At 42.5% G+C, this 25,442-nt stretch overlaps 1 protein-coding gene across 6 annotated transcripts in view; it reads left to right on the top strand.

Moving 5' to 3' along the window:
• The first annotated feature begins 8,548 nt into the window (after positions 1-8,548).
• ENA (DnaJ/Hsp40 cysteine-rich domain superfamily protein) overlaps positions 8,549-25,442 on the top strand; it is a 74,569-nt gene continuing 57,675 nt past the window's right edge. For all 6 annotated transcript variants that reach the window (XR_015690888.1, XM_087678052.1, XM_087678047.1 and 3 more), the window contains exon 1: positions 8,549-8,894. Coding sequence is in view for 5 of the 6 variants with exons in the window: in XM_087678047.1 (XP_087534173.1) it covers positions 8,637-8,894 (258 nt within the window). In the remaining variant the exon portion in view is untranslated. The remainder of the gene's footprint in view (positions 8,895-25,442) is intronic.

The following is a 25,442-nucleotide window of genomic DNA, read 5'->3' as shown; positions in this document are numbered from 1 at the left end:
TCATGCAGGATGGGTGCTGTTGTTCTCCATTGAATAGACTATAATAAATCACCTTGCAAAATATCCTTTACTAAATGTATCTAAGGAAGTAAAACACCTAGTAAACAAAAAGCTCTGATCTATGCAATGCTTGCACAAAAGAGATGATGGGAAACTTAAGTTGATCACTAGAATAGTTATGTTGTACCCTATGAAGTAAGCACCTGCCTCACTGAAGTTGTAGAAGACAAATGTTTGTGTAGAATGGGTCATGATATTCATCATTGAATGGACTACAATAGCTTTGCCTTCTTGCAAAACATACATCACTGAATGTATTTGAGGAAGCAAACACCTAGAAAACAGAAAGCTTTGATCTATGCAATGCTTGCACATAAGTGATGATGAAGACACTTGAACTGATCACTAAAAAAACTCTGTTATACCCTTTATAAAGTAGGCACCCGCCTCACCAAAGTTGTAGAAGATACATATTTGTGTAGGGCGGGTGCTGATGTTCAGCACTAAATGGATTGCAATAGTTTTGCCATACACAATATACCTCACTGAATGTATTTGAGGCAACAAACACCTAAAAAATAAAAAACTCTAAGCTATGCAATCGTTACACACAATAAATGCTGAAGAAATTTGAATTGATCACTAGAACGTCTTTGTTATACACTCTAAAAGAAGGCACCCATATCACTGAATGTTTCCACCCACCTTATGACTATGATGATTTCCAAGATGAATGAATATGCAGTAAAGTAAATGCCATGCCAAATGTTGATATAATAGCCATATCTTTTCAAGAACAACTTATGAAAGTGTAGCAAAATCTGTAGCATGCAATGCTAAACATTGCTAATATTGGACCAAATAATTAAGGCATCATAAGCTTGGCATTGTGTTGTAGGAAAACTCTTAGAAGTGCTTAGCAATGTAAATAATAAAGACGTTCTAACACACATATATTTATTTGCTAGTTTAGAGTATTTGCAAAAAAAGGCATCACCACAACCTACATGTAAACAGTAGAGGCATGCTATCACAATGTTATTTATATGCTCTTTAGAACTACCAATAAAACATGACAAAGTTACCATGTGTATGGTTGATGCCTTGTGCCAAACCTCTACTATGAAACCTAGATTGGAGCTATAACCTTTGGTCTTTCTGAACACTTCTCACTATGGAAGTCTCCTCTCCTGCAATTTCAATTTTGAAATGTGCCCTTGCACTATGCATGATTGTAGTGAACATGTATTGGAAAAACATGATGTTGATTCAAAATGATGATGACGGAGAAGAGATGGATGGCATGATCATCGATGGCATTACATCACAATGACCACTCTCATTTAGATGCATGGACTACACCCTTATATGTGTTAGTATTTTCTTGATAGTGAAGGAATTGCAAGGTATAGTCATTGTAAGGCATGTTGAATTCCCGCTATTAGATTTCCATGTCAAGCCCAAATTGCTTGAATGGTGGAATTTTTATGCTGGGCTACAAGAGGGGATGATGTACATTTCTTGGAGATTTATTTCATTTCCTGATTTTCGTGTTCATGCCACTTGCTAATTTGATGCATGATCATATAAAGTAAGGGAATATTCGATACCCATTCAAAACTATGTGTATTTGTCGAAAAAATGGTGGCGATATCTGTGCTTCACTTGGCTAATGGAACATGATACATTGAAATTGGAGAGCATTTTGGATTTGGAAAGTCCATCCCATCAAATATTGTGCACTAATTTGTTGATAAAATTTTAAGCCATAAGTCATGATTTGTACATTGGCCTTGGGATGTAGAGAGCCTCAACAAGGTCAAGGAAGGATTTTTTATGCTCTTAGGGGGTTGCCCAATTGTTGTGGTGTCATGGTGGATGTAACTCATGTGAACATGGACAAGCCTCAAGGTGTTAATGCATCGAATCGGTTTGACAAAAACAAGAACTACTTAATGTATATTCAATGCATTTGTGACATGGACTATCATTTCTTGGATGTTTATGCAGAATGGCTAAGGGCAATGCATGCCAACTGCATTTTCTATAACTTAGGATTCTATGCTCGTGTGCCTAGCAGACAATATCTATCAAGATCATAGCTCACTAAAGGTGATTTTTCCATTTAGGGAATACATCATGGGGGTGGAGGCTATCCTTTACATGATTGGTTGATGGCACCCTATCAATTGCTAGTGATTCATTTGGAAAAGTAGTACAACTATGTTATCGCTTCCATGTGAAGTCGAGGAGCATTTGGTTGGTTGAAACAATGATGAAGATATTTGAATGGGACAATTTCAAGACCATCACTAAAGTTTTTGGCAAAATAGAAATGCTCCCTTTGCAAAACAAGCTTTGCTTCAAGAGCCTCCCGCTCCCACATAGTTTGCCTCTACTTCCCGTCCTAACAAAGTGCTCTTGCTTGGTTGTTTCCTCCAAGTCTCTTCCTAACATGGTTAAGTTGGGTTTTCAATGCTTATGTCCCCCCTATTGTGCAATTGTATTTTAGAGGTTGCTCCTGTACAACGTTCTCCCCTCCATCATCCAACAATGATGGCTTGGTGTCCACATTTTCTAATGCAAATCCACGCCATGATGTGGCCAATGTTGCAAACAAAACACCAAATAACTTAATCAAAGTGAATTGGTTAGATAACAAATATACAAGCATGTGCTTGAAACATGTATTTCAAGATCACGAAACCAAATCAAACCATCAAAAAGCAACCTAATGCACTTTGTGCGTATTTGCAAATGTGTCTACGGCTTTGTCACTAGGATTGGCAACACGTTGCCCCCCACCCATTCTACTTTCGATTGTATCATGTATGCTCTAATTGAAAGAGATTGGTCGCTTCCTCGATCTCTTCTCTCGAGGCATCATATCCCAATAGGATAGATGACATGAGGATCAAACCATTAAAAAAAACCTAATGCACTTGGAGTATTTGCAGATGTGTCCATAGCTTTGTCACTAGGATTGGCAACACGTTACCCACCCATGCAACTTTTGATTGTGTCATATATGTTCTAATTGAAAGAGATTGGTAGCTTCCTTGACCTGTTCTCTCGAGCCGTCATATCCCAATATGACGGATGACATGAGGGTATCTATTTTTCATAACCAAATATTATCTTCCATTCCTTGTACACTCTATTCCATCTTGTCTTACATTTCTTCCCTAATCTGTGAATATTGGACTTGGAGCATTTCTCAGCCACCACAAAATCCCATCTATGACCAAATCTCTATACATCAACTCACAAGCTTCCATTCTTAAAAGTGTTATTAAAGTCCATCTTTGCATCAATCAACACAAAATTTTCCATGGCATCCCATGTCTTGTTGTTGAAGGCCAAAGGGTCACAGCTAACCATTAGTACATGTCACACTTCCTAATGGAGCCTCTAGCTAGATTTTTTTTTCACTTGGTGCAAAGGTTCCTTTGAAAGTATGCAGGATTGCTAGTGGGAGATTGAATAGGATTGGCCAAACCCATCTCAGATGCATGGAAACATGTCTATGAATGGGAGAGAACCCATGTGCAAGGATGTTCTACATTTGTGAAAGGGCTATTGGGTGTGGATGGAAAGGAGACTACATTGATATACTCTACATGGACAACATAATTGGTTGATGATGAGGCAAGGGGAATGTTGTGTCACAAGGCATTGGGCCTGGTTGTCTTGTGTGGGGAATAAATGGGGCACAAGACTATGGTGGGACAAAAGTGTGAACAGGGGAATAACTACTACTATAACTCCTCCATAGTCTTAGTGGAGTGATAGGTGGAGGTGCAATCAAGAAAGGGGAGGGAACAAAAACACTACCAAATTGATGAACACCATAGAAAAGTACGTTGTTGCAATGTGCAAGAGGTGGTCATGCTATGAATCCACATATTGACAAAGACAGAATGGAGAAGCATCTATGTTTTCATGAAGCTGAGAGAAAGGGATGAAAGAGTCGTCCAGGCCATCTTGATGTGTGTCTTGTTACCAATCTTGTGAAGCCATTTTATCGCCATTAAGAGACACCAAAAGCACACAAAGATTGAACCAAAAAAAAGAAAAAGAAAAAAGAGAATATGATGAATATAACATTTTCTAGATGCAATAGGCCCTAAATGTAATGCAAATTTTTTTTGTGAAAAAAGCTTGCACGACAATTTTGTATTCTAGGTCACTACCAATAGATCCATCAAGTAAGTTTCAATTTCCTATTATGAACATCCCACAAACCAAAAGAGGCCCGATTCCATAAATGTTATGAAACGAGGGAACTTGTGAAGTGTACTACTACAAAATTGGCTAGGCAAGTGAACACCATGATAGTACGTATCAAAAGTAGTGTTTGTTTCCACTAAAAATTATTATAGTCCTATAATCCCTTCAACACAAGAAATACATAGGACCTTTCAACACCACTTAGCACAAGAAAAACACAACACTCAGGAAAAGATTGCACATAATTTTAACCATTCAGTTGACTAGATGAGAAGATCAGTTTGCTATGTTTTACCAACTCCAATACACATTAAAATTTTATAACTTTTATGATTTAGGCACCTGCTTGTTTTGCAAGTTTGGATAGCCATACAATACACTAACACACATGTGCATTACAAAATTCCAATGAAGCATGTGCTTGGTTGCTAACAATTGAACATGTTTACAAACAAAGCTTGCTTCAAGACATGACCAAGGAGAAACCAATGATGTAAAACAAGGAAAATTGAGCCTTAAAAACTTTTCAATGGTTAGCTGCATATAGTAAATGACTCCACAACACCCATATGCATTGTACAAGGAGGTTTCAAAAATATAGAAATCACAAACATAAATTGTCAATCATTGTGCTTCCAATTTGGTTTTATAGGCACAAGGAATCGCGGAGTGAAAAATTAATATGTAATAATGATTCGATATCACAAAGCTTTAATGTCCTACATTGGTCACTAGGTAGACAAAGCCATGGCCTACAATAAACAACATTGGATGCATTAATAAACAACATTGATTGAAATGATGCAAGCTAATTTTCCATCGGGAGTTAGCATATGGCATGTGTTTACAACAATCATGCAAGCTAATTTTGTATCACGAGCTTGCATATGGTGTGCACTTACAATTGTCAAGAGGAAGAATTAATTTCCATGCTAAAGCTTGGAAAAGCAAACCATTTGTAGAAGGAACAGGGATTGTACTTGGATGTGATGTACTTCAAATCGGTAAAGATGAATTCTCTTGCGCTACGCATATGTCCTCTTCAACTCTTAAAGCAACCGAAATTCCACAATCAAAGAGCAATGAGATGCTATGAGATCACATGGAAATGACTGCTTTAGAAATAAGAATAATAGATGGAAACAAAACCATTGTTTATAGTTAATTCATTGTTTGATGCTTCTTTGAAGGGGAAGGGAAATCACTATTTTGGAATTGAGCAAAGGAGAGCTTTGATTCCCTAATGTAGATAGACCACTATTAGAGAAGGAGACCTTGTCTCACAAAGTAGTTGCACCTCCCAAGCTTGTAGAAGGACTACATCATGGGAGTAGACAAAAGTTTGCAAGCTTGAATTCTAAGGTGGGGTGGGGGGGGGGGGGGGGGGACCAAAGAGTACCTCGGCTCCATGCTTGTATAGGGTGTAGGAATAGGGGGATGCTAGTGTTGCACTGAGCTCGCTACGATCATTTGACGGAGGAGGAAAGTGGATGGGCTCTATTGCAGCCCCAACGTACCAAAAACTACCCCATGTGGCTAGGGCCAGTTTTCGATTTTCTGTGGAAACCCTGGAAATGCTTTCTAGGAAATTGCATGATGGGAAAAATCCAAGGGTTTCTTGTTTCCTTTGCCATTTTTGGGAGAAGGCTTCAAGGCCCACCTACACCTTCCCAAAAATGGAAAAAAGAATGTGTTTTAATATTTTCTTTGAAATGGAGGGTTTCAAAAATTCCCTATATATCCTCCATTTGCCCTTTGGAAATGAAAATGTCTTAGAAAAACTATCTCCTATTAGAAATCCATGTGCAAATGGCTTCTAGGTTAAGGGCTATTCTAAACTAACTAACATCTTACTACTATATTATTTTGATTGTAGGTTCGGAAAGCCTCGAACCTCTAGAGGGCTTCCCAAACCTGCCCCCTTTTCAAAACCTCATTTATTCAATTAAAACCCCCTCCCCTCCCCTCTCTCTCATGTGCAATCTCTTCTTTTCTCTTCCCACTCCCCTTTTTAATTAAAAGCCCCTTCCCCCCATTCCTTCTCTCTCTCATTGTAAGGCATAGGCTCTCTCTCTCTCTCTCTCTCTCTCTCTCTCTCTCTCTCTCTCTCTCTCTCAAATTAAAACCCCCTCTCCTCTCTCTCACTCATAATCTCTCTTTCTTTCCCCCCTCCCTTTTTTATTTAAATTCATCCTCCCTCCTCCCTCTCTCTCTCTTATGTGTAGGGCCGAAGTTCTCTCTCTCTGCTAGATTAAACTTTTTTAATAAAATATTTTAATTTTTTAAATTTTAAATTATTTGGAGATAGTTTTTCACACACTTTGAGAGAGAAGGAGGAGGAGGAGAAGGAGGAGGAGGATAAAAAGAAGAAAAATAAAGAGAAAAAGATGGAGAGGGAGGGGGGAAAGAGGAAAGAAAATAGTCTTTTTTAAATTAAACATTTTTCTTCCCCCTTCTCTCTCTCTCATATGTAGGCCTAGGTTCTCTTTCTCTCTCTCTCTCTCTTTTTTAAATTATTACTCTAGAAGGTTTCCCCTCTCTCTCGTGTGTAATCTCTCATTTTCTCTTCCCCTTTCCCTTTTTAATTAAAAGCCCTTCCCCTCCCCTCCCCTCCCCCCCCCTCCCCTTCCTTCTCTCTCTCTCTCTCTCTCTCTCTCATTGTAAGGCCTAGACTCTCTCTCTCTCTCTCTCTCTCTCTCTCAGTTAGATTAAACTTTTTAATTTAAACTTTTCTTTTAATTAAATATTTTTCAAAGATTTAAAAAAAAGTTTTTTTGGGCATAGTTTTTCACACTTTGAGAGCGAGATAGAAGAAGAAGAACAAAGAGAAGGATAAGAAGAAGAATAAGAAGAAAGAGAAAAAGATGAAGAGAAGGGTGAAAAAAAAGAGAATAGTCTTTTTTAAATTAGACATTTTTTGGCATAGTTTTTGACTTAGAGAGAGAGATAGAAAGAAAATATATAATTTGAAAGAGAGAGAAAATAGGGGGAGAGAAAGATAAAGAGAGAAAAGAGACAAATAGAGAGAGACGAAAAATATATGGAGAGAAAAGAAAGAAAGAGAAAAAAACTTGAAAGAGAAAGTGAGAGGAAAAGAAAAATAAGGTGAGAGAAACCGAGAGAATGATATATATATATACAGAGAGAGAGAGAGAATATAGAGAAAGAGAATTATAGAGAGAGAAAATATAACATTTAAGAGAGAGAGGAAAATAAAAAAGAAAAAGAGAGGAGAGAGGGGGGAGAGAAACAAAGAGAAGAGAAGCAAGGAGAGAAAGTAAGAAGAGAGAGAATTTGAACATAGAGAAAGAATTATAGAGAATTTGAAAAAAAGATAAAAGAAAGGAATGAGAGAGAAGGGAAAGAGAGGAGAGAGGAGGGAGAGAGAGAAGAAGAAAGAGAAAAAGAGGAAGAGAGATGGAAAAAAGAGGAAAGAGAAAAAATATTTTTTTGAATTTAAATATTTTTTTAGAGAGAGGAAAAGAAAGAAAGGGAGAGAAGAAGAAAATGAAAATTAAGATAAAAGGGAGGAGAAGAAAAGGGGACAGAGAGAGAAAGAGAGGAGAAGAGAGAGAATTATATACATGGAAAATATAAAATTTATATACTTTAAGAGAGACTGAGGGGGGAAAAGAAAGTGAAAGAAGAAGAGAGAGAGAGAGAGAGAGAGAACATGGAGAGAGAATAAATAAAATTTAAAGAGAGAGAGAGAAGAAGAAGAAAAAAAAGAAGAATAAGAGAGAATATAAATAGAGAGAGAGAGAGAGAGAGAGAGAGAGGAAAAGGAGAGAAGAAGAAGAAGAAAAATAAGAGAGAATATAAATAAAGAGAAGAAATATAAATTTAAGAGAGAGAGAGAAGAAAAAAGTTAAAAAGAGGATGAAGAGAGAGAAAAAGAAGAAGAAAAAGGAAAAACGAGGAGAGGGAGAGAGAAGGAAAAGAGAGGAGAGAAAAGGGAGAGAGAAAGAGAGAGAAGAAAAGTGGGGAGAAAAAAAGGAGAGAGAACTAGGAGAGGAGAAAAAATGAGAGAGAGAGAGAGAGAGAGAGAGAGAGAATGAATTAGACATAGGGAATTAAGGGTAGAGAGAGAGGGTGAAGAAAAAAATTAAAAACAGAGAGGTAAAAGAGGAAAGATAAAGATGAGAAATGGATTGTTGAGTGAAATTGCTTTGCTTGCCGCTTCTTCGAGTTAGCGAAGCCACCGCAAAACGATCTAGCACGAAAACGATCTAATGTTTCACGTGCACGGAATGCTAGTACTGTGAATTGTATGCAAAGTACGTTTTAATATAAATCTAGCTTTCCACGTTAAAAATTCTTTGAGCGTTAAAAATTCTTCAAAGAACACACCAACCTTCCAGAACTTGGCATGGTGTGGATGATACTATAGCGTAGCAGCAGTGGTGATGATGATCGGGGAGGTGGCCTCGAAAATGGAATCACTGAATAGGATGACGGCCTTGGATGTTAGCCACTCGCGGTTCCAGTCACCTCGCTACAGTTCTACTTCTATTACTTCTTCTTCGTCTTCAACTTCTTCTTCATGCTGCTGCTCCTCCTTCGCCTCCTCCTCATCCTCCACCTCTGTCGACAATGGCTCCCACCTTCGCCTGATGCTGGGCCCTTGGCGAGACCCGCGCAGAGCTTGGATCGTGCAGAGCGAGGTTAGCTTCCTTCCTCCTGTGAAAACTTCCATTATTGCCTGCAAAAACTGAAATGCTTTCAGTATGCTTCGCTGTCGTATTCTCGAGAAGTAGCAGAAGCCTATTTAAGACCCGACACATCAGAAGAAAGCTATCACAAGAAGTTTTAGATAAATAATTCGCACATTGTAATTTTGGCAACATCATGAGCTTCTGCAGGGAAGAGATTGTATACCGAGCTAGGTGTGGTTGGGGACAGAAGCAGCTGGCCTTGGGGAGAAGCTCCTGATGTAGAACACTATAAGGGTGGGAAAAATGGTAAAGAGCCCCTTTTCCGACATGCCAAAATGAAAAACTGGCCAATGATTTGAAGGGTGAGTTGGTTTATGCCAGTAGAGTGTGTGTGTGTGCGCGTGTTTGGGCTGAGTTTTTGAATCTTAGGGATGGCTTGGTCTTCATCTGCCTCACCTGTATGGGGGTCTTGACACCTTAAATAAAAATCTTGCATATCAAATAAAAGGTCATTAACTGAAAGAGAATGCATTCTAGGAGTGTGTCTTTCACAGCAACTCTAAGTCAGGTCATAGAACACGCACTGCACCAGCAGAAGAAGCCATGGATGTTCATTTACTTGCAATTTGTGGGCTCTGCAATTTGAATTGGTGCTGTCATGCAGGTTTGTTGGCCAAGCAAAATTAGTGAAGGCAGTTAGGATCGTCTGTCAAGAGAGCCTTACAAATTGCCAGGTTGATGTGTTTATTAAGAACTGTCTATCTTAATATGTTCAAGCAAGACAGCTCTGCTCTTCAATACAGTAGATCTTAGCAAACCTATTTGTCTTGTAGATAGAAGCAGGTTTACTGTGCATTGAAAGAGCAGGTGAGAAGTGGGATGTACGCAATTGAGGCCGCTGCTTTATAGAATGACTGCAAGACCAAATAATTGACTTATGACCAATGAGATTATGTGTACATGAAATTCTGTCATCCTAAGCTCGTTGTAGGTGGAGCAACCTGCAACGCTTGCTCTTATCCTAGGATCAGTTGCCATAGATGCTGATGCTTACAATGATGCCTACCAAACATAAATTTCATCAATGCCTCTCTATGGATAGGCTTGACAAAGGATCTTCAACTTGCCAGCACCCACCCCATGAGTCTTCCATGGCTTTTGTCTCTCGGTCTTGACTTAAGGAGGAATTTTGTTGAAGCATGATGACCAAGTACTATTAATTTGAGCTGTAGTATTGGTTGCACTCATTTGCATTGTTCTGGCTGATTTGACCCTATGTGATGTGAGAGTAGAGTGCATGCGGAGATCTATGACCAAACTGTAAATAAAAGATGTGAACATGGAGAGAGAGAGAGAGAGAGAGAGAGAGAGAGAGAGAGAGAGAGAGAGAGTTTAATGCCAAGGCTCACTTTTGTATGTCTCTGCCTCGGGTCTTCTTAAGCATTTGGTGTCTTCATGGAAATCATCCTTTCCAAGACCCGTTGGCATCCTATAGAGGGCAAGTGGTGAATTCATTGCCGATGGAAATTTTGGCAATCTCTCCAATTCTTTCATGGAAAGGCAAATCGAAGGAGAGACCTAAATTTAATTGCATGGCATGTCTTGGATTGGCCTCGGTCTCTCTTGCCCCAAGGCACCCTAATGTCCTTTTGTACCATCAAAAGAGTCTTTCGGGTACCACGTGACTACAATAATCTTTGGGGTAGAGTTTTTGATATCTTGCAAGACTGGTAGCCCTTTCCTATTTTGGATTTTGATGGCCCTTGGCAAGATTGGGATCTTGCAAGGTATTTGACCCTTTAGTCCTCTTCAATCAATCAAATCTATCATCTCATAATCAAAGACTATGCGTGGATCACCACCAATGCCAATTCTCTTTGGGGATTGCACAAATCTAAAGCTTGGTGGAAATTGACAATAATGGAGGGATGGATTGATAAGCCTCCATTCAAATGCAAGGTATTCATTTGAAGAATGTTGGTGGAGGGGTCTCCCTCTTGCGTCATGCTTCATTGTAGAGGTATATATAATGGGAATTATTTTTTCTTTACCAATGCAATGGAGCATTCCTGTCGCAAATTCATTCCTTGCCCTTTTATTTGGAAGATTTGGGCCATTCTCTTGAACATTTGGCTTGCAGTGGTGGGCACAAGGATGTGTTGAGAGTCATCACTTGCCATGTCAGCAGTGCCATGTGGCAACAGTCCGACTGCCCGACTGCAGTCGGCTACATTAAATGCAACCAACCTAATTATTTCAGATATTTTTCAGGCATTCTTTTTAGCCTTTATAAGGTTGAGTTTCTAGCAGTCTTGGATACTTGTATCTGATAGATTTTAGCTTGCTGGTGATGGAGACAACACTCGGGGCTGATAGAGATGGAGGTCCTCAAGGCGGAGACATACACATATTTTCTTTGCACCCGTGTATAATTCTGCATCCTTGTACAACATTCTTCACTGTAGATTTTCTGGGTTTCACTATCTCTCTCTCTCTCTCTCTCTCTCTCTCTTCTCTATCTGTTCACTCTTTGTCACGGTTATTCGCTCACTCTTTGTCACGGTTATTCGCTTCCACATTGCTTCACTTTGACATGGTATGAGAGCATTGAAGGATTGACCTAGGGTGGACCTATCTGAAGCGGAGTTTTCAGCGTGACACAAGGCTGCGTTTTTAGCGTTCAAGTGTGAGCAGGTGGGCTGCGCATCGGAACAAGGTTGAGGCGAGCGTGGGTGTGCGAGAAAAGAGAAGATTTGCTGAAGCTGCTGCTATTTTTTTGCTGTTAGAGAAGGAAGAAGGCTGTGTTTTTGGCTTTCAAGTGCAGATTTTACATTTTCATCGCCTCCGGTAGCGGCTGAAGAAAGTTTGGGATGCAAAGACGAGCCCTAGCAAGCTGTGTTTTCACAGTTAGAGGGGGTTTCTTTTGCATTTGTGCAGGCATTGCAGGTGAAGATGTCTACAGAGAATGACATGGAGTTCTAGGCGATCATGGATCGAAAGGTGCCTGTCTTACCAGCTCTTCCATCAGATCAAAAGCTCGATGGCGATAATTACCATATTTGGTGTGTGATGATGTTGGTCATATTGGAGTCTTATAATTTGACTAGGCTTGTGATGGAGGAGATCAACTGGCCCTCCGTGAGAGATGAGTCCAAACTCTCTTCAAGTGCTCGTGCGGAGTTGACCAAGGCCCAATCTCATTGGGACAAGTTGAATGCCAGGATCCATTCTTTTCTTTTTCAGTCTTCTACAACAGCCGTGATAGTTCATATAGAGTACTTGACGGTGGCTCCGGAGATATGATTGGAGCTTATGACCAGATGTACAACCGGATTACTCTTATGAAGAGGGTTTCTTTGGAGGTGCAGACGCGGACCCTGTCTGTGAATAAGTCTTTTTCGCTTCGAGAACACATCAACAAGCTTTGACAGCTTCAGATGCAAGTGCAAAATGCGAGGAAGCCCATTTTCTCTGAAGACATGGCGATCACTTTATTGTCCTAGTTGCCTCCATGATTCAGTACTTCTTAATCCGCTCTTATTGCTTTAAGGCGGGAGTCGACTCTTCGTTGGGAAGAGTAAGTTCCTATGGCCTTGGACCAAGAGGAACAATTGAAGGGATATAATGCTTCCAAATCGGAGGCATTGATTGGTCAAGCCTCTTAGAAGAAGGGGAAGGACCAAAAGAAGGAGGATAACAAATCCAAATAAAGAGAAAAAATTGACATGCCATATTTGTGGTAAGACTGGCCATTGGAAGAAGGATTGCCTTGACAAGGACAAGAAGGACACCAAGAAGGACATGAAGGATTTTGGAGCGGTGGTTGCACCCTCATCAGCTGCTTTTCTACACTTAGCGGTCATTGAGGACTCCACATCGAAGACTTCTGATGCTAACTCCACATCGAAGACTTCTGATGCTATGATGACAGCTCCCAGGCTCGAGAGTGGATTGTGGACAGTGGTGCCTCACGGCACATGACTCCTTCGACAGTTTGGTGTTGCCCATTTGTGATTGTCGCTTGGGTAGATTCTCATAGGAGACAGCTCTTTTGTGTCTATTGCTGCACGGGGTGAGATGCAGCTGATTCCAGATGGACATGTGGTACCCACACTTCCAAGGTGTTGCATGTGCCAAGTTTAGGGTATCATTTACTTTCGGTACATAAGATTTGTTCTCTTGGTCTCTTGGTGGAGTTTGATAGTGATGCTGTTCAAGTTCTTGATCGTGGATCGAGAAAGGTTCTCTCTTCAAGGTATGAGGAGAATGGCATCTACAAATTGAAGTCTTCTTCCGCTCTTACCTCTCAGACACAGTTCGAGCTATGGCATGCTCTGTTTGGCTGAACTATGAGTATCTTTGGAAGGCGTCGTGAGGCTTGCTTGTTTGAGGTTTGTCGGACATAGTGGTGAGCCAGCAGCCATGTGTCTCCTGCATTCGTGGGAAACAGCATAGGGATGCGATTTCCAACAAAGCTTCGAGGCAATCTACATTACCTATGGAGCTTGTATCTATGGGTCTTGTGGCCTGATGAGGAATGAGTCGTTGAAGGGAAGCTTGTACTTCATGTTGATCGTAGATAACTACAGCAGGATGATTTCATGGGTCTACTTCTTGACGTTGAAGTCGGAGGCTTTCTCCCACTTCAAGGTTTGGCTTCTCTTTCGAGGAGAACCGATCAGGCTGGAGATTGAAGGCCTTGCGATCAGACAAGGGTGGTGAATATTAAAGACCTTGTTTCTAACGAGCTTGCTTGTTTTTGTGCAGATAGAGGCATTCACTAGGAGTTTACTAATATCAACACTCCTCAAGAGAATGGCATTTTCGGGTGGAAGAACTGAAGTGTGATCAAGATGGCACGCATCATGATGGAGCACTGACAGACACCTTAGTTTCTGTGGGCCGAGGCAGTGGCTATAACAGTCCACATCCTAAATCGATCCCCCACTTCGGCCGTTGATAGGATGACACCTTTTGAGGCTTACTTTGGGACTAAGCTTGATGGCCTCTATTTTAGGATCTTTGGGTGTGATGCATATGCGCATATCCCGAAGACTCGACGTGACAAATTTGAGGCGGCTTTTCGGCGATAGGTCTTTGTTGGCTACAGCTCCTAGTCCCAAGGTTGTTGCTTGTATGATCCTGTAAAGCAAGATGTCTACATGAGCCGAGATGTGCGGTTTGTGGAAGTTCCGGTCACAGTGGGGAGTGAGGAGCAACCCGTACTTGGAGATCCAGAGGAAAGTTGGGCTCTCGAGATAGTTCCTTTGAAGCCAACGCCTCTTGATGGAGATTCTTCTTTAGATTCTGAGTCTTCTCTTCCACTGGCTACCCCAGTGGAGATCCTGCCGGTGGATGTACCCAAGTCTTCGTAGATGGGGAGTGTTGAGGAGGAAGGCCGCCTCCTCGTTGGGCCCATGACACACTCCATGATTCAAGGATCGAGGGGGTCCCTGAGGAGTGGGAGCCGTAGGATGGACTACGGAGGTCACGGAGGCACCAGGCACATTCTACGGAGCTTGTTTGCTCTAACTACTGTTTGATGTTCCGTGTTATGCAGGATAGAGAGTCGACATCAGTGAAGGAGGCTTTACAGTCTGATCATTGGTGGAAGGCGATGGAAGCTGAGTTGGAGGCTATTGAGTGGAATGGCACTTGGTTCCTTGTGTCTCGTCCCTCTCATAAGAAGGTGAAGTCAGCCTTCTTGAATGATGATTTGAAGGAGATCTATGTAGAGCAGTCTCCTGGCTTTGATTCCTCAGATGGGCAGGTTTACAGGTTGAAGAAGGCCTTGTATGGCGTGAAGTAAGCTCCGCGCGCTTGGAACGAGAAGATTGATTTGTTTCTCCAGGCCAAGTTGGGATATTGGTGCTCTAGGGCCGATCCGCAGCTTTATGTGCACACTTCCGAGGGAGGTCGTGTGTTGTTTGTTTTGTATGTTCATGACTTGATTGTTAGAGGTAACCATTCCCAGAAGGTCGAAGAGATGAAGGCAGCCCTACATTAGAAGTTCGAGATGACGGATTTAGAACTTCTCCATTTCTTTTTGGACCATGAGATTTATCAGTCTAAGAGGGGGGTTTTCATCTCTTAGCAGAGATATGTACAGGAGCTTTTGGTGACTTTTGAGATGGAGGATTGTCGGTCCATTTCTACTCCTATGGATCCGAACTGGAAGGCCACATTACACAGATTCTCCTTTGGCGGATGCTACTCGCTACCCTCAGTTGATTGGATCATTGATTTGGCTCCTCAACACAGGGGTTGATCTCTGTTTTGCTATAGGTCTCTTGGCACTGGGTTTATGAATGCGCCTCAATAGGTGCATTGGTAGGCTGCTTAGAGGATACTTCTGTTTCTGATGGGGACTTCCGACCTCGGGATTTTCTATCTAGCAGGTATAGGTGCTTCTGATCTTGTTCTTGCAGGTTGGAGTGATTTAGATTGGGCTAGTGATGTGGATCACAGGCGGTCTACTACAGGTTATTGTTTTACCTTGGGTGTTGGTGCTATCTCTTGGAGTAGCAAGAAGCAGCCCATAGTACTATCTTTGATTGAAGCAGAGTATCGGGATGTATCTTCTACCACATGTGAGACTATGTGGCTTCAGCAGTTGTTGGAGGAGCTTGGCTGCCCCCAGCCTCGTCCTACTATTTTGCAATGCGACAATGAGAGTTGCATTGCCTTGGCACGGAATCCTGTATTCCATGCCCGGACGAAGCACATAGAGATCCGGTATCACTTCATCCGAGAAGAGCTTTTGGATGCGACCATTGATGTGGAGTACTGTAAGACTGAAGACAATCTTGCAGATTTGTTTATGAAGGCACTTCCCTAGGCTTTACTTCATTGACATTCCAAATCCCTCCATTTGCTGCCTTGTCTAGGATCTGAGAGAGGGTGTTGAGAGTCATCTCTTGCCACGCCAGCAGTGCCATGTCACAGCAGTCGGACTGCTGTCTGCCGGGACAGTTGGAGTGCTTTCTGCCGGGATAGTCGATTGCATTAAATGCAGCTGACCTGATTATTTCAGGTATTTTTCAGGCATTCTTTTCAGCCTTTATAAGGCTGAGTTTCCAGCAGTCTTGGACACTTGTATTTGACAGATTTCAGCTTGCTGGTGACGGAGGCAGCACTCCGGGCTGACGGAGATCGAGGTCCTCAAGGCGGAGACATACACATATATTTTCTTTGCACTTGTGTATAGTTATGCATCCTCATACAACATTCTTCACTGCAGATTTTCTGCGTTTCACTCTCTCTCTCTCTCTCTCTCTCTCTCTCTCTCTCCCCTCTTTGTGTTCACTCTTTGTCACGGTCATTCGCTTCCGCATTGCTTCACTCTGACAGGATGTGCCCGCTTGACTAGGTTTTTGGAAAAGCTAAATACAATGGTTTGCGTCAGTCTTATATGAATATTATGTTTCACTTTTTCAGATTTTGGGTTTGTTGGCGTATTCGGGTCACTCGCAATGCATTCACTTTTAATGCCGCCTCGGGCATTCAACGTCATGTTGTGAAACTTAAGGGTCTTCTCCTGTGGTAGTTTGACCTTCTATAGCATGTTGATATGTTGGTCATAGATGGTTTAGTCCCTTGGCATATGGCAATCTCCTTTGTTCCTTTGTTGTAACTTTGTATCTTTTACGCATGGTGGACTAGAGCCACCTTGTAATCTTGCAATCTTGTACTTGTATTTTTTCATAATTACTACAATTACCGAGAGAGAGAGAGAGAGAGAGAGAGAGAGAGAGAGAGAGAGAAAATCTAGACTTGCGGACCTGCAATCCTATACGTCTACTGTCCCCCGCTTTGCTATTGCATTTCAGTAGGTATCAAAGAGATACAAAGAGTGAGATAGAAAGGCGTCGACCTCCTTGTTGTTGTGCGGACTTGGGGGCTTGTTGTGCTGTTGGTGTCCTAGCAAGAGTAGATAGTAGTCCCACACTCAAAAGATGCAAGTACTAGAATGATGTAATGAAAGTACAATAGGTCTTAATTAAGTTAGATCTATCTCTAATTCAATTGGAATTAATTTAACTCTAGATACTAGTGTCACTACTTTAACAGCCTAGACGTGCTATACTTTGACATATTAATAAGCGTGTTGAGCTGAAAATTCATTAGCTTTACTTAAACATCCCCAAAACATGCTTAATTAATTAAGATTCCTTGTTTATTTAAAAGAAACGCGATCCTAGAGAGTTTCTGTGTCCCATAAGCACAAACCCACTTGGGAGGGCCTAAACTTTCTATAAATACGTATATCTATTCAACTCTCAATCTCGTTTTTGCAGATTTTAGATGTTTCAACTTGCTGCCCATACCCAGTTTGTGGAGGACATCTCATCTGAAGCTGTCCATTGCTGTCTCCATCAGTTGACGCTTGATTTTTAGTCCTCTTCATGTAGTTTGGAGTTGATTCTAGCCAGGCGACTGCTGTTTGTGTGTAGATCTGCTGCCATACAGCCTGCCACATCATCACAGCCCTGCGTTTGCTTCCTGCAGGCTGTCGCCTAGCTGCTGCAAGTGTCGATTGGCAGTTTTCTCTCTCCTCTAGCAGTCGCCAACTCCTACAGGCTGTCACTAGGCTATTTTGTCTGCATTTGGCAGTTTTCTCTCTCCTGCAGGCTGTTCTGCTTGCGTTTTAGACTCTCTCTCTTCTGTAGGCTGTCTTGCTGTGTTTTTAGTCTTTCTCTCTCCTGCAAGTTGTCGTGTTGCGTTTTTAGTATTTCTCACTTGCTGCTTGCGTTTTTAGTCTTTCTCTCTCCTCACTGCTGTTTGCATCAGATCCAGCTTCTCACTGTTGCGTTTGTTGGTGTTCGATATTCAGAGATTGCCTTGTTGCGATTTGGGATCCATTCAGAGTACGACACTCTTCAGCTCATTACCCATGTCCTGATCCTTGAGATACAGGAGTTTTAGGTGCAATATTCATTCATTGCATAGTGTGTTTGCTGCATGAGCATCGTATATTCAATAGTCATATCACTTCGTTCATTCACTGTGTTCATTGTCTCTGAGTTACCCTAACCCTAGTTGTATTCTTTTATCAATCTGTGCTTTGTCGTACGGTTCTTGTTTATGTTTCTGTGTTAGGATATTTTTTTACATGGTATCAAAGCCTGGTACTCTCTGAGAAACCTAGGCTTTTGATCTGAAAGCTCTACACAAGAAGCAAGAACAATAGTAGGTTCAAATGACTTTGAACACAACACCGATTCAGTCTCCAAAACCAACTATGCCACGAACCGAGCGAGAGTGGGCCGATTAGCTTGCTCCACAAAGTTTCGACATGGTAGAAGACACTTTTGATTACATGGAAGAAAAGCTAGGCAAGCTGACCTCTGAAGAATACAAACTGATCATAGCTTATAGACGAAAAAAGATTGAGGAGCTTGATCGAAGCCCTTCAAGAAAAGCTTCTAAATGAAGGTATGCAGAAATTTCTCTCTTAAAATATTGTGCGTAAATTTGATGATGTTGCAGGGCCGTCGAGACCTCCATTAGGGATGGGCCCCCCTCTTGGAGAACAAGACCCGGAGTATGTTCCTTCCTTTCATTCTCTTCCGGCCACTCCGGTGCAAGGTACTTTAGATTCGTCTTTTGTTCCTTCTTCTTTTACCTCTTCTGCTTTGCAATATTCTAGTAGAGATCATGTGGAAGAAAGAGTCTAGTCTATTGACTACGGAAAGGGTCCTCTTGAGAACCAATTCTTATATGTTAACACACGTCGTGGGGATTATAAGAAAATGCGAGATATCTCCTCTTCTAACCTTCCTTCTTTTCTGTCTACTTCACGAAATTAAAATGAATTTTGTGTTCCTTTTTCTTCATTGCATGGTGCATGATCATCTTCACATTTTCATTTCCAATCATTAAATGATAAAAATGAACAAAATGCATCTGCACCTCACACACCATATTTTGAAAACCCACCCATCCCACCACATTATTCCGTTGCTTCTTCACTTCCATTCACACCATTTACATTTCCATTTTAGACACCTCATGTCGCACTGCACATCACCCCGGGGGGTTATGGAAACATAGGCGCATCCTTTCGGACCTCATCCTTCCCTTAGTTGGGTGGTGTTCCACCTACTTTACACACATTTTCAGGATCATTGCAGCCTGGGTATCCCCCCTAGTCTCTCTTGAGTATGGATCAATTGACTCCACAGTTTGTCTCCATGGTTTTATCTAGTGGACCTTCTGGTCATACTGTTGTGGTCCATAGCCTTACTTTGGACAGGGCTTTCGTGTCTCAGTGCTTGCACCTATACCGGTACCTTATGGAAACATTCATGTTCAAGTGTCTCCGCCTCAATTGGCACTCATTGGACACTCACAGCCTACTTCTGCCTACCTACCTCTACCCCCTCCTTCTACCAATCAGACATATCCACCTCCACCATCTTATCTTCCACTTCCATCTTACCCCACGTACCCGACACCTCATGGTTCTAGCTCATCTTCTGCCAAGCATGCATTTAATGACAACTCGTTTTAACGGGGTCAAACTTTACCACTTGGTCGAACTTGATGAGATGTGTCCTTGACCCCCAGAACCTATGGGATCTTATGTAGGGATTGGAACCACAACCCGATCCTGCACTTGTTCCATATACGAGGTTGTCCGCTCATGGAAGTCTAGGAATGCCTCCGCTATTGTCGAGTTGATGCAAGGCTTATTGCTTGAGTTTCATTCGTAGCTTCAGCATTTTGACTTAGCGTTTGAGCGATGTGTACACTTGATTGATCACTATGCGGCTCGGGATAGAACCTGTTGTATCAATCTCGACCATGAGCTCCAGCTTTTCAAAATCATTGACCGAAATAGCTTGAAAGTCAAGTTGACTGAGTATTGGCGTCTTTTTGTTGAATTCTCCACTACGAGGAGTCTCAAGTTCTTTGATGATCAGGTCACATTGTTCCTAAATAAACTTTCCAAGAAATATTTCAATTTTGTGGAAGGTATAGTTTCAAAGTCTACCATGTCTACATTCTATGAATTTGAGTGTCAGCTGTTGCATTACACACGGTTGTTCGATCAGCTTTATATGAGTTCCCCTTCAGAGGGGGCTCTTGTTGCTCATTCTCAGAAAGGGCAACTAGGGAAGGGAAAACAAAATCAAACCTCCACTCAAAATCAAAATCAAAATAAAAAACAAAAGCAAAATCAATACGGAGAATCATATGTAACATCCCAATCTCTCAAACTTGGGTGGTAGAATGTACCTAAAAAGAATAGGTATTGTCAACATTGTCAAAAGGCTTGCCATTTTGACGACGAGTGTCGATCAAAGGCAAGGGGCATAGTAACAAAATCTATGTCACAGACCCCCGCCCCTCAGTCGGGCAACCCCAGCAAGGGAGGCAAGGTGATGACAAGGGGCAGTTTAAAGGTCAGACTTATATTGCCATCACTCAGCCATCTTAGTCGACAACGTTCTCAACTCCAGAGGGCTTGTCTGACTGGTTTGCAGAGGCCCACATTGTCTCCATAGAGACATTTGATTTGAGTCTCGTCCGTATCTGTGAGTTGTCTCTTGACGAGGTTACCACAGAGGCCCACTCGTCACAGTCGAGTACTTCAGCTCCTGTTTGGATTGTGGATAGTGGAGCTATACATCATATGACTCCTATAGCGGACATTTTTTGTTCCCAATTCCCTGCAATCGGATGGGTCTACGTAGGAAACAACTTCTCGGTCAAGATTTAGGCTCAAGGTTGCGTTAGTTTTGCCATTGACAAGGGTTCGGATCTGGCTTTGTTGGAAAATGTATATCATGTCTCTCAGCTTGGGGTGAACTTGTTATCTTTAGCAGCTCTGCCGGCTGGGGCAAGAGTAGTCTTCTTTACAACGACCATAGTCGAGGCCCTTGACTCTCAAACTGGTTTAGTGATTGCTCGCGGTGAGGCACATCCTAATGGCCTATACCACATGACACATTTTCTGACCGAGCCGACAGCTGCAGGCTCCATGTTCCATAGCTTCCAGGCCTTAGCCACATCTCGAGAGTCTACGAACAATGAATGCCTTTGGCATTTTCACTTGGGGCATCTTGGTTATGACTCTCTTTATAAGTTGTCACGCTATGAGCTGGTTAAGGGCCAGTTCACTCCTCGAGTTGATCTCTTTATTTTTGTGGGATATTCCTTTGGAGTGAAAGCCTATCGTTTGTTTGATCCTCGGACAAACAAGGCGATCGTTAGACGGGATGTCGTCTTTGACGAGAGGATATCGTGCAGTCCTTTGCAGAGGACTCCAATCCAATTTCTTCTTCCACATCATCAGAGATCGTGCCTATTGAGCCTGGTCTATTTTTCACTCCTGATATTTCTGCAGATTCTTCCGCTCCCAGGCTCTCTCCTTAAGATCCGTTACCTCGCTGGTACTAGTAGACCATGTAAGATTTGGGGATCTTACCACCGGATTCCACTTTGGAGGGACCTAGAAGATCTACCCGGGCTTGCTCCTTAGGCATCATTTGCATTGCTGTTTACAACTGATTATATAGCACATTCTGAGCCGGATACATGGCAAGAGGCTCTTCTGCACCCTGATGGGACTTTAGACAGGTATAAGGCTTGCCTTGTCGTGCAAGGGTTTCGACAGAAGCATGGCATTGATTATGAAGAGACCTTCGCCCCTATTGTGCAGTTGACTTTTTTTCGGTTGCTACTCGCGCTAGCCACTCACCATGGTTGGTTGATACATCACATGGATGTTAAGAGTGCCTTCCTGAATGGTTTTCTTGGAGGAGGAAGTCTATGTGGAGCAGCCACCGGGTTTTCCTTTGAGGGAACCCTAGGGATAAGGTAGTCCGCTTGCATAAAGCTCTTTATGGGTTGAAGCAAGTGCCGCAGTCTTGGTTTCATAGGATGGATGAGGTCTTGCAGACTCAGGGATACCATTCTAGCCCTTATGACCCGAACTTATATGTTCGATCTACTGCAGTAGGGGTTAGCTATATCTTGCTATACGTTGATGACTTACTCATCATAGGCTCAGATTCTGCTGCCATAGCGGAAATCAAGGCTAAGCTTAAAGCTACTTTTGAGATGACAGGCCTTAGTTTGTTGTCGTATTTCTTGGGGATGGAGGTAGTTCGTTTTGGGGGCTGTATTTTTGTGTCACAGCAGAAGTACGCACTTCAACTCGTGGAACTGTATACTCCGGATCAGACATGGCCAGTGGCCATGTCTCTAGATCCTACTGTCCACTTGTCGAAGAATATCCTAGGATAACCCTTCGATGAACATACCTATCGTTTTGTTATAGGAAAACTTCTTTGGTTGATTTACACTAGGCCAGATTTAGCTTACTCAGTTAGCATACTCAATCGGTATTTCACAGCATCTAGGATGCCACATAAGATTGCATGTCTTCGTGTGTTGCGTTATTTGCGGTGTACTTATTGTTATGGCCTGACAGATGGTTTTGGTTTATGTTCATAGGGGTACACTGATTCTGATTGGGCAGGAGATCCTGACACTCCGTGTTTCCATGGCGGCTAGCTCTTTATCTTGGGCACGGCTCCCATTTCTTGGTCGAGCCGTAAGGAGGGGACGGTGGCGGCTTCCATGGCACAACCAAGGCTGAGTATCGGGCTCTCTTTGATGGCACCCCTGAGGCCATCTATCTGAGGAGTTTACTGGCGGCGTTTCACTTTCCATGTGACTCTCCCACAATTGTCTACTGTGACAACCAGAGTGCCATTGTCCTTGCGGGCAATCCGATCATCACACCACGGACACGGCATGGAGGAGTCCACTTTCACTTTTCTAGAGAGCAAGTTGAGCTAGATACTATTCGCCTAGAGTTTGTGTTATCATTAGATAATTTTGTAGATATCTTGACCAAAGCGGTCAACCAGTCGGTTCTTCAGTATCTGCTACCCAGGATTGGCTTGGGTACACCCTCCCCTACTTCTTCAGCTTGACGGGGAGAGGGTGATTCTCTCTTTCTTTCCCTTTCAGTTTGAGGGGAACGGCTTCTACTCTTGATAGTGATAGTGATGATGCTTACAGTTTTTTTTAGACATTACATTCATTTATTCTTTTGTATTGTATTATGGACATTTGTAACTTCATCTGCACTGTCAGGATGACATGATTGTAAAAGGATACTTGGACAAGTGAACAATTCCCCTGTGAGGGGACTGTCCCAGTTACACCGTTGCATAGCATATTGCATGAGCATGATATCTTGCATCTCCCTTTGCATTACCCCATGCATTGGCATTTTGTTTATGTAAACATGCATCTGTGCGCATTTATCCCTTTTCGATCATTTGGAGTGGTCGACTCTAGGATCCACCATATTCGTGGCATTGTACATGACAGTCTCCAAGGAAGTCTTTTCCAGCTTGCTTGCTTGTCTTGCTTGCTTGACATATTTGCTATACACACACCTTAGCCATTTTCTTTGTCATCGACACCCACCAATGGTAGAGATAGTATGCTTGTCTTGTGAAGGTCTTGGGTCTGACCATTCCTTATCACTCTCCCGTTTGGGGCACGGATACTCAATAAAATGAAATTGATTTGAAATCCTCACCTAATGCTTAATCTATTAAATCTAAAAAGCCATGGATTAAAAAAAAAGTCCATAGTTGATTCCATCCACCTTTGTAGGGCTTGGTAGGCCACTGGGCAGCCGACGTGCACCCTTTGTCCTATGCCCTATCCTCTTTGGGCTGATTACTTGGGCTCCCTTGGTAAGATAACCATCGCCTCTGTAGTCTTAGTAGGCCGTTGGGCAGCCGACACGCACCCTTTGTCCGATGCTCTGGTTCCTTTGGGGTAGGATGCCTTGGGGTAAAAGATAAACTAAGAAAGGTCTTGGCTGGCCTCTATTCTCGTGGCACTATTGTTGGGCTTGAGAGGGGATGTTGAGCTAAAAATGCATTAGCTTTACTTAAACATCCCCAAAACATGCTTAATTAATGAAGAAATCTCGTTTATTTAAAAGAAATGTGATTCTAGAGAGTTTCTGTGTCCCATAAGCACAAACCCACTTGGGAGGGCCCAAACTTTCTATAAATACGTATGCTGCCCTCCATTCAGCCCTCAATCTCATTTTTGCAGATTTTAAGTGTTTTAGATTGCTGCCCACACCTCGTTCCCGGAGGACATCTCAGCCGAAGCTGTCCATTGCTATCTCCATTAGTTGGTGCTTGATTTTCAGCCCTCTTCACATAGTTTGGAGCTGATTCCAGCTAGGGCGACTGCTGTTCCTGTGCAAACCTGCTGCCGTATAGCCTGCCACGTCATCACAGCCCTGCGTTTGCTTCTTGCAGGCTGTCGCCCAGCTGCTGCAGGTGTCGACGGGCAATTTTCTTTCTCCTCTAGCAATCGCCAGCTCCTATAAGCTGTGGCTAGGCTGTTTTGCCTGCGTTTGGCAATTTTATTTTTCTTGCAGGCTGTCGTTGTCAGAGTGCAGCGATGTGGAAGCGTAGGACAAAGACTGAGAGAGAGTGAACATAGAGAGAGGAGAGAGAGAGAAGCAGACAGTAAAACACAGAAAATCTGCAGTGTAGTATGCTGTATCAGAGTGTAGAAATATACACGAATGCAGAGTAAATATCTGCGTGTGTCTCCACCTTGAGATCCTCGATCTCTGTCAGCCCATATGCTGTCAATCTCAGTAGGCCAACTCTGTCAGATATCAAATCAGACTATATGAGAGTGTGCCGCCAACTAAGTGGAAGAGCCGGTAGGACAAGCACCTTTCTGTCCATGATCGCCTGGAACTCCAAATCAGTCTCTGTAGACATGTTCACCTGTAATGCTTGCACAAACGCAAAAGAAACCCCCTCTGATTGTGTAAATGTAGCTTGTTAGGGCTGTTTTCTTCGCTTCCCGAACCTTCTTTAGCAGTCGGAGGCAATGAAAATGTAAAATCTGCAATGGAAAACCTAAAACACAGCCTTTCTCTCCTTCAAACAACAATAACCTACAGCAAATTCATCGGCTAGACTTCTTTCCCGCACCCCTACACTCACTTCAGTCTTGTTCCAATGTGCAGCCCTGATGAAGAGGGTTTCTTTGGAGGTGCAGATGCGGACCTTGTTCGTGAATAAGTCTTCTTTACTTCGGGAATACATTAACAAGCTTCGGCAGCTTTAGATGCAGGTTCAAAATGCGGGGAAGCCTATTTCCTTCGTAGACATGGCGATTACTTTGTTGTCCTAGTTGCTGCCACGATTCGGTACCTTTTATTCTGCTCTTATTGCATCAGGGTAGGAGTCGACTCTTCGGTGAGAAGAGTTGGTTCCTATGGTCTTGGACCATGGGGAACAGTTGAAGGGACATGGTTCCAAATCGGAGGCTTTGGTTGGTCAAGCCTCTCAAAAGAAGGGAAAGGACCAAAAGAAGAAGGAGGACAACAAATCCAAGAAGGACAAGGAGAAGGAATCGACTTGCCATATTTGTGGTAAGACCGGTCATTGAAAGAAGGATTGCCCCGCCAAAGACAAGAAGGACACCAAGAAGGACCCGAAGGATTTTGGAGGTGTGGATGCACCCTCATCACCTACTTTTCTATAC

The sequence above is a fragment of the Lygodium microphyllum genome, chromosome 5 (assembly GCF_053477565.2).
Source record: "Lygodium microphyllum isolate KBCC chromosome 5, Lygodium_microphyllum_v1.1.10, whole genome shotgun sequence".
Classification (NCBI taxonomy): Eukaryota; Viridiplantae; Streptophyta; class Polypodiopsida; order Schizaeales; family Lygodiaceae; genus Lygodium; species Lygodium microphyllum.
The sequence above is the reverse complement of the archived record's forward strand: the minus strand, read 5'-3'. Positions and strand labels throughout refer to the sequence as shown.